General features: G+C 50.0%; 1 protein-coding gene across 4 annotated transcripts in view; it reads right to left on the bottom strand.

The window, feature by feature from the left end:
* Window positions 1–10239, bottom strand: part of SGPP2 (sphingosine-1-phosphate phosphatase 2) — a 58624-nt gene that overhangs the window by 11434 nt on the left and 36951 nt on the right. For 3 of the 4 annotated variants that reach the window (XM_074591877.1, XM_074591875.1, XM_074591876.1), the window contains one exon: window positions 1679–1858. In XM_074591877.1, the coding sequence (XP_074447978.1) occupies window positions 1679–1858 (180 nt within the window). Of the gene's footprint in view, window positions 1–1678; window positions 1859–4559; window positions 4729–10239 lie in introns of those variants that run through there. The other variant, XM_074591878.1, reaches the window with a different exon arrangement.

The raw sequence follows: 10239 nt of genomic DNA, 5'->3' as shown, positions 1-10239 counted from the left end.
GCTGACCAGGTCTTTTTGGCAGATCTGACACATGGGATGGATCCGGCCTTCCAGGGATGACAAATATCCCGTCCCATGGCTCCTCCTCCCCATCCCCATCCCAGTGCCAAGCTGCACCGACCAGTTACCGTACCATTACCAGGGAGCAGGAGGCTGTTGGCGCAGCTTTGGGCACCACGGACCTGCTCACCCATCCGTGCGCTGCGGGCAGGAGCAAAGCCCACAGCTTCACGGCCAGGACTGGAGAAGTCTGGAAGTTAAATTAACCCAGAGATCCGGATGTAATTCTGAGATCTCCACTTCTATGAGTTGCAGCCCTGGGACGCAGCACCAACTGTCAAATGGGTGGCCACCTTCTGTCCCCGCACACACACTGGCACCGTGGGGAGGACACCATGGAACACTGTGACAGTGAAACCCCCCCAGCCGTACTGCGAGCCCTCTTGGTTACGTGGGTTTATTGTTGAAATACGCTTCAGGAGGCTGAGAAACACGCTTAAATACGATGCAGCCAGGAAGTTATTACTGCTAGAGTACAGGAAATATGTGTTTGGATTCATAAAATGAAATGAAAATCATCATGGAGAGATGAGTTTCCAGGAAACAAACCTTCTAGAAAGATAAAAGGCTGAAGATTTGGGGAAAATAATTATAAGATCTCCCCAGGCAGCCTACAGCTCCAGTGCAGTGAAACTGCTGTTACTTGTCTGACAAACAGGCTCTCGAACCGTGTGGCATGCCCTCAGTCGGACACAGGCTAGGGCCAGGGGATTTCCAAGGATGCTTTTCCTGCATCATACGGGCTACGAAGATGATTAGGGGACTGGAACACCTCTCTTATGAGGAAAGGCTGAGGGATTTGGGTCTCTTCAGTCTGGAAAAAAGACAACTGAGGGGGGACCTTATCAACACTTATAAATCCTTAAAGGGTGGGTGTCAGGAGGATGGGGCCAGGCTCTTTTCAGTGGTGCCCGGGGACAGGACAAGAGGCAATGGGCACAAACTTGAGCATAGGAAGTTCACCTAAACATGAGGAGGAACTTCTTTACATTGAGGGTGTCAGAGCACTGGAACAGGCTGCCCAGAGAGGTGGTGGAGTCTCCATCTCTGGCGACATTCCAAACCCACCTGGACGCGTTCCTGTGCAACCTGCTCTGGGTGACCCTGCTCTGGCAGGGGGGTTGGACTAGATGATCTCCAGAGGTCCCTTCCAACCCTACCATTCTGTGGTTCTGTGATACAAAAGCCAGCCGACACAGAGCTCCTTTTGTTTCCCTGGGAGCCGGTGTTTCCCGACACGCAGCGTTGGCTTGGCAGGCACATGACGAGCACAAAACGCTGACACTGGGCACCTCCCGCAACAGCACTGCGGCTCCCCCTGGGGTCACCCGAAAACACAGGGAACCCTCCAGGCCAGGGCAGGGCAGCCTGTGGCAGCTCTCAGCCAGGCTCATGCTAAAGAACAGAGATTTCCCCTAAATTTCTTCTTGGATCTATTATTGGCCATCTATGGGCAACAACAGGGAAAAATAAGCATCTGAGAAAAGAAATACAGAGCTCCTCTGGAAGTGGCAACAGCTTTGAATTTTCTAGTTTTTTGTAGCTTGCTGGAAGCAGATACATGCTTTTTTAAAATTTTCTCTCTTTTCTTTTTCCCTCCTCTTTTTGTGTCCCCTACCTTGTACTGGTTCGTGGTTGCAATGAGGAAGGAGAAGGAGATGGCAGTGGCTGCCATGGCGTGGGTGGAAGGCATCCCGTACTCCGCGTCCGTCCTCATTTCCAGCTTGACGACAGGTGGCGAGAGGGGTCGAGGCCACTTCAGGATGTCCTTGGAGACCTGCCCTATGTACATCACTATCTGGGGAGAGGAAAGGCCACAGGGCTGTCAGTTGGCGCGGGCAATCCCCGCTCAGCCCACCCGAGAACCATCTCTATTTCTGCCCTTTTTCCTGCAAAATCCACCACCCCAAGCACAGAATTTATCCCCTGAATTATTAAAGGGGTTTCCATTATCCCAGTTAGCGAAGGAAGCAGCGGTTTTACAGCACCATGTTGTAATCTGATCAGAAATGGGACCAAAAAGGAGGGTTTGCTGCCGAGATGCATCGATAGAGGATGGCGTGAGACAGACAGCTGGCTCCCAGCCCACACCAAAGAACTTTAAGTTTCCTCCCTGTCCCTTACAAGCCCTCTCCTGCAGAGCAAAGAGCTATAAGAGAAATTTTTCCACCAGTAGCTTCAAATCTCTGCCTTGCCCAGTCACATCCCTCCCAGCTCCGCGCTGCAGCTCTCCCAGGGCAGCACCCACTCCCTGCGGCTCCCACCCACCGCACAGGGTGCCGTGGGGACCCCATGGGGATGCACCGGCGGCGCGGTTATTAAATAATAACATTGGCATCCTCCGGGAGGCAGCAGAGAGAGAACTGAACGAGCAACATGAAGTACCAGTTCTCCTGCCTAACTCCCCAACAACAAAGGGGTTTTGTGCCCTGCTTGGGACACCAGAGGTTTAAGCAAGGACTAAATTAATTAGCTATTGAGCACTGCAATGCAGTGATTTGGGGGGGGGGGGAAATGTTGCATTCTGGGGTCACTGCAGGCAGCAGCAGCGGGAAGCAGAGGCGAGAGGCAAAGTTGCCCAGCATCCCCGAGGGACGCAGCCCAGCCAGCAGCGCCCAGGGCAGCCGCCGAGCTGACACCCTCTGCTCCTCAGCACCCCCTTCCCAAAGGCAACGGGCTCTCCGCATCCACAGCGAGAAGGATGCGAACAAAAATCACCCAGGCTGTCCCTGGAGGATGTGTTTGCTTTCTATTGCCACCCTCCTCCCTTTGGTTAGTGCAGCCAGACGTAAGCAAAGCAAGTTCTACAAAACAAGGCAAACCTTCTTTCTTTTTTTTTTTTTTTAAAAAAAACCCACAAAAATCAAGTTAACTGATGTCTGCCATGAAAGCTCAGTTGCTGTGCGAGACGGCTCACTGTTCTGCTTCTCGCGCTTCCACTTTATTCCACTTAAAATAACATCCTCCCCATGCTGGTGTTAGCCATATGCCAGAACAGCAACATGACCATCCGCTGCCACAGTTGTCACCAGCCACATTGCATCCCTCTCTCTCCCACCAGCCGTTTAAAAAAAAAAAATGGGTTCACATTAAAAGAAAGACGTCAGGATTCAGGATTCACAAATCAGAATCAGGGAAAAGCCCAGAAGTCACGTTCTTCCATCCCCCCTCTCTCCAGCAAAGGGCACACTGGGGGAGCGCTGGGCTTACAGCCAGCACCAGAGCCTGGAAAAGTGACTGCTGGTGCCTTTGCATGGTTTATCCCTCATCACATGAATCACATCACCGCCTGATTACCGGCACCACCTATGGCACGCCTGGCTGCTCCCACTGCACCCTGATAGATGGGGCATAGGGCAGGCAGCAAACACCCTGCCCCGACCGCTCACCATAAACAAAGGCTCAAGGAACAAGTCTCTTAAAGAAGCCACAACGTGGGTTTATTTGGTTAATGCCACCAGTTTCCAAATGGATGCAGGCACATCTTTGGGAGTTAATTAAATTCCAGGCTTGAAAGCAAAATTATTCTCTCCGACAGGACATAAAACACCGAGGCTACCATTTGTGATAGCATCTGAGAGGCAAGGTAGGACGAGCCAGTTTATCAGCAGTCCTCTATAATAATGACTTCCACTTGTAGAATTATTATTAGCACTAGTACGTAAGTCCCCCCCACAGAAAGGGAAATGAGTCATCTTTGAAATGAAGGCTATGCTAGGACTCCTCTGATGGTGAAAAACAGGCTGAATGCTGGAGGTGGTATGGGTAAGCAAAAATACCAGGTATCCTCCCAACACCTTCCCTCCCAGCATTCCAGATTAAATTCTGACCCTTCTGTTTTTTAAAAACACGTATTGTACAGACACGTAGGGTAATGAGAAGTGAGACAACCTCCATGAAGGGGAGTCCAGAATACACTGCGCTCTGAAGCACCAACCTTTGCCTTTAGCTTATCTGGGTGCCGTGCACATGGTTTTACATGCAATATCCTGGATTATTTGGCAGAAGCGGCAGTTATGGGTGTGAAAAAACATCCACCATCAGCCGAACTGGCAGGCTTCCCCGAGCAGGTGAAAGATGACAAGCGCACCGTTGCCAAACGCCACCCAGCAAAGGTGCTGCTCGCAAGCGGCTGGAGGAGCACGGGACCGCCTGGGCTCTGCGCGGGCTCTTGGGCTTGCAGCACAGCAAAGCAAGTGGCCCGGAGCTCCTGCCAGTGTCAGGCAGCGGGTTGCCCTCCCCAGGGGATGCCCAGAGCATTAGCCAGCCCTGCCGGGGACCACCACAGGGCTGGCCACCGAGCGCAGTACCCCTGTGAGCATACCAGGCACAAACTCCCAGAGTTCAGACACAAATAGTAAAAAAAAAAAAACCACAACAACAAAAAAACCAAAACAAAAACACACACCAAAAAAACCAACCCAAACACAAAAAACCAAGCAAGAGGCCACTGCGGATGCGGTCACTACGTGACAAGTGTTGTGCAGAAACACACTTACAGCATTATATTTAATTGCAGGATATATCCGAACGGCACTCTACTGCAGCTCTCATCTTCTGAGGAAGGTAGGTATCTGCCTTGGTTAAGTGGCATACTCTCTCTCAAGCCACATTTCATTATTTCCTGACCTGATTTCTCTGTCATTTTGGATTTACTCACTAACAGCCCTAGGAAAGAAAGTTTTGAGCTATTATCAGCTTTTTTCAACCTAGCAGATGAGAAAACCCCCATAATACACATTGCAAACCATAAGCACTGGAAGGGAGGAGAAGATGGAGAGATGAGCATGGGGGACAGGCTGCAGATCAACACTGAGCTAAACCTCACCCGCACTTGACTTGAACCACCTATTTGCACAATGCCAAAAAACCTTTGATGGCCCTGGAAATAAATTTAGCATGGGCAGAAATTACCCCAAATCTGGAGCAGCGGGTAACTTGGGATGGCTTAGGGCACAAAGCCAAGATCCCGGGACCGGGGGATTTTGCCATGACGTCCAGCCAAACAGCACACTCGCAATGGCTTGGGACAAAGAGGGAAGGGCAGATTAAGGGCTGGCCCAGGAGCGCGTCACCCTGGAGCTGCTGATGGGCAGCAGGTTTCCGTGTTTCCAAGCGTAAGGCTTCACCCAGCTCCCCTTCCTTCACAAGGGCTGGGAAGGGTTACGGAGGAAGGCGGGGGCTAGGCTGAAATCATACTGATCTAAGTTTTAAATAAAACCCATTCCAAAAGTCTTTATGAACTCATGAGCTTTTCCACCTGGTGGGTGCCCAGGCCCAAAGCTGAACCTTGGAGACAGAAACGGGAACAACAGACCCTTGAACACGGGGCGAACAAACACAGTTTGCAATGGCGTAGGCGCGGCCAAGAAGAGAAACCTTGAAGCAAATAACTTCTTCATGCTTTATTGTTCTGTCTGCTTCTTCCCTATGTTACTGGCATTTTTGCCTACCTAAAGTGCAATGTTATGGCTCTTGATGCTATTCTTCTGTGTTTATTTCTAGCACAGGTTCTCTTCCTCTCTGAGTGACGCAGATCAACCGAATTTTCTGCCGTTCTGGTGGAAAATGGTTTGCAAACATTTCACCATACATAATTTTAATTTGCACAATAATAAGCACCTCTGTCTCTGCGTGGGGGAATTTGGAGACTTTTCCATTACCAAAGCAACAAAGTCAAAGCTGTGATGGGTTGTGTAGGACACAATTAGCCTGAGAAGATAACTACACAGGAACGCACGGGAATTTAGTGGAGATTTCACAGAAGTTGATGGGATGGGCATGGCTAATTCCCTTTACTCTGAGAGCTGACAGCAGCAGCTCTAACTACCATGTACCTCAGACCACTCAAACTTCCCAAAAATGAAACTTAACCGTTTCACACCTGAGTTACAAAGATGTGTTGTCAAAGAGGGGGGCTGCTCGGGCTGGCAGGGATGGGGGGGAGCTGGGATTCAAGGATGGGAAAGCAAAAAGCACCGGAGATGAACAGCAGAGGTGAGCACCGCAGCCTGCCCAGGTCACTAGACACCCACAAGCAGGGCCCGATCCTGGGCAGAAGGTGAAACGCTGCTCTTGGGCAGGTCTGTACAGGGAGCCCTCGCTCCCAGACCCTCACCACAGTTTCCCACAGGAGTGCTCCATTAGGGGAGGCAAAGGGACTCTGTGTGTGCAAGTCCTACAAAGCTACAGGTGTGACAAATGCCATGATGCAAGTCCTTAATAAAGGAATGATGGCAAAAGCAAGGTGGATGGACCATGGCACAGGAGCAGAGATGCGGTGGAGGGGTCACTAGCAACAACCACACACACACATAATGTGGGGAAAAGCTGCTTTCCCTTCTGTATTGAGGCGAAACACAAACCGGGCGCTTTGTTTCTGTATCTGAACCCATGAGCTGCCTTCGGAGGTGCAGGAGAACCCAGGGCTAGGCGAGACAGGCTTTTCCTCCCGAGGGCTCCTGCCCTGCACTGCAAGGGAATATATTACCCACATCTTGTTCTGCTCCACGGTGAAGCAGTAAGCAGCCTGGCTCACTGATCCATGCTCAAAATCCAGGGTATGGCTACCCTCATCTGTTCACAGTTGAAGAAGCCGCCACTGTTTCTGCAGCGCCAGGTGACACGGCATCAGCTGGGCACGCTGCGGCTGTGCCGGGAACGTGATGCGGCACAGACCATGCCGAAGCCGCTGTGTTTCTAACCACCAGCCCACAACACCAGCATTCAGCTTGGGATTTTCTGAATTTCCACTGCACTGCAGACAACTCTGAAGCCTTCAGAATTAAATCCTTACAACAAATGCAAGAAGCATTTAAAAATTATTTCACAGAATGGTTTGGGTTGGAAGGGACCTTAAAGATCACCTAGTTCCAACCCCCCTGCCCTGGGCAGGGACACCTCCCACTAGACCAGGCTGCTCAAAGCCCCATCCAGCCTGGCCTGGAACACCTCCAGGGATGGGGCAGCCACAGCTTCTCTGGGCAGCCTGTTCCAGTGCCTCACCACCCTCACAGGAAAGAATTTCTTCCTGAAATTCTTTACTTGGGTAAAGCCTTCTTACTTGTTGTACACACTTGTTCCCCTCTCAAAGGGCTCTTCTGTACTGCTGTAAGCAACTTAAAAACAAGACTTTCCTCAAACCCTGGTGCCTACCAGTACTGCTGGGGCAGCCCGGGCTGCACGAGGGGAACAGCAATCCTTTCCAGGCAAGGTATCAGGTGAAGGAAAGGCAAAGCTTTATTGCCACTATGGGTCAACAGCATTACATTTTACTACATGAATGCAATTAGCGGTTGCTATAGCAGCACAACAGCCTTTTTCTGAGGGTTTCCCCTGAGTCATCTATATGACCCATCACCAAAACTACATCCTCACCTGGGGCTTCGCACTGGGGTAAACAAGATGAATCTATCTTTGTGTTTTAACAGACCTTGCTTTAATGAACAGCGATGAATCAAACTCAAGGCATCGGCATCCACATAAGTCCAGGTACCAACGCATTTGTCCCAACGGCTGCAGGCGTTCTCTCTGGGGTGAGGGGCTGCTCCTCGCCCTTTGGGCATCAGAATCCCATAAAGGGACCTGGCTCCTTGACATTCGCGTAATCCTGGTTTTGCTTCAATAATTGAAGAGGTGGTTTTGCTCACCTGCAGGTGTTGCCTGGCACTTTCAGTGGTTTTCCCTCACTACCCTCGCCATGGCAGGAAGCAGGAGAGCTGCCCGTATTCAGCACGGCAGCGCAGACGCAGAACCACAGATGGTTTGGGTTGGACGGGACCTTAGGCATGTACGAAGGCAGACAGACAAACACAGCCGAGCCAGCTCTGTACGCACAGGCACGGGACTGGTGCCTCAGGTCGCAATTTCCCCTCTGGAACATTTACACCGCAGGCGCCCAGATGCCGAGCTGGGCAGGTTTTAGGAACCAGGCAGAGTGCTGCAGGAGCTCTGTGTGGGGCACATCCTCCTCGCGCGCCGGCCACCTCTCCCTGCCACAACCTCTACATGGGGACACGCACCCGCGACCATCCCCAAAGGCCTGCGAAGGTCAGGAGGAGTGATTCTTTTTGCACTCTGTAATATTTCAGCTAACAAAGGTGAACCTGAACATATTTATTTTCAACTTCTGATTTCACAGCTCTGCCATCTGCGCTATTGATCTATTAAAAGGACAAGATGAAATTCTAGAGAAGACCCGGGGGTCAAATAGCATTGGCGACTCCTTCCCTGAGGCTCACACTGTGGCAGCCTGACTTTGAACCTGCTGGTTTGGCTCCAAAACAGAAATTCTATAACCTGGCTCTAGAAGCCCTGCAATAGTATTTGTCATCTTCCCAGAAAGAAAATTTACAGTTTGAAAGTATTATTGCTTTTGTTTTTATGATGCTCTGTGCCGATAGCAGTGACAGAGCACATCAGGAACACTGGAAAGAGGGGGGAAAAAAATAAGGATGCACTATTAATAAACTGGCATTTGCAGATTAGTCAAGCAGAAGCAAAGACTGTATCCTGAAAGTGCCAGCTATTTTTCGTGGTTGTCAAGGCAGGCATGACTTCAGCTCACCATACAGAAATTAAACCAAGCACCCAGTCTGCACTGTTCACAGCTTCTATTCTCAGCATCCCCAACTAAGGCTTAAGGGAACAGATAACACTGCGACAGAGAATAGCCACGACCGTGCCCCTTGAGCATCACTTGGTTCACAGTGAAAGAGAAGCAGAGCGAGGAAGAGTATGTTCTTCTTGAGATGCTCCTCCTACCCCCAAGTCAATGCCAAGAACTAAGGTTTGGCTTCAGGGAAATAACTGTGAAAGTCACTGAGCCGCACTGCCAGCCTTGTGGCCTGGTGGCAGCCCAGGTGGAGGAGGCCCTGCAGAATTCTAGGCACCCCAAGTAACCCTCTGATCGCATCCCGCTCCCCATGTCCTCCCCAAGCCACCTGGATGCTGCCCATAGGCAGAGAGCCAACAGCAACCAGGAGGCTGGGCATCTCCATGAGGCACCTGTGCCTTATGGGAGAAGGCAGCTGTCTTGGGGAGCTCGAGAATCTGCCATCTCCAACATGGTCATTATTTTCCAGAAAACACATCAATCTTGTGCAGACTGCGCAGGAACTTTACACAACATTTGCCAAGGATTTGGTCAGGTGCAATGGGATGTTCAAGGTCACATTGAGCTGGTGGGATGCTCCAGCACTTGCGTTATTCCATCCACGAGGTGAGCAGCACCTCCACAAGGAAGGTCTCCAGCCCACCACAAGCAGTGCCGCGCTCAGCAGTGAGCAGCAGTGCAGCACGCATGTCATGGCAAAGGGCAGCAGGGGACAGAAGGGAAGGGACAGCACAAATAGCTTCTTAAAAATACATATATCTGTACAGGAGGGAGGACTTCAGCTCTCTCAAGTCAGACTTCAGAAACGCAAAACCAGAAAAAGACCAAGAGAACTTTGTGCCTCCAGAACTACAACTGACCAACATCCTAGGTTGTTCACTGTCTTAAAAAGAGCCTTCAGACAAAAACTATAAGGTATTTGACTATCTTATGATGGGTTTAAATAACAGAAGTTTGGGGCCCATATTCTGGTAGCAGGAAAAGCTACTGTCACATTGATCTGGTTTATCATCTAACACCTAAAACTGGGAAACTGCTACACTTAGGAGTTCTAGTGAAACACAAAAGGTTTCCAATTTAAACTTCACCTTAGATTTATTCCCAGCAGTTCTCAGTTATGAAAGTCTCACTTTTTCTTCAAGGGTAGACTATAGCTACCAGCACAGACAAAACTCTCTTACAATCAACACTTTATCATCTTGCACATAGCATTTTCTTTTATGGACCATTTATTTCTGTGTTTTGACATTTTGTAGTTACTTAAATGCCTGAATTCAGTCTTACATGTTCTTACACAATGTAACATATAGCACTTTTAAGAGTTTGGTTTGCGAATGACTGTTTATCAGCTGTTCCAAGCTTGTTTTGGTGAAATGTTGCAAAAACACAACAACATTTTGGTGAAATGTTGCAAAAGCACAAAAACTAACAAACACATAAGAATCATTACATCCAAAGTTTGCTGCAAAGTGAGTTCTCAAAGCAGCGTCCCGGGGTTCAACCACGGCACAGCAATGTCAGTGGCATCTTGACTGCAGGTAAATTCCTGCTGGTCGCCCTCAGAG

The sequence above is a fragment of the Larus michahellis genome, chromosome 6, assembly GCF_964199755.1.
Source record: "Larus michahellis chromosome 6, bLarMic1.1, whole genome shotgun sequence".
Taxonomy (NCBI): Eukaryota; Metazoa; Chordata; class Aves; order Charadriiformes; family Laridae; genus Larus; species Larus michahellis.
This window is presented reverse-complemented; position numbering and strand designations above follow the sequence as displayed.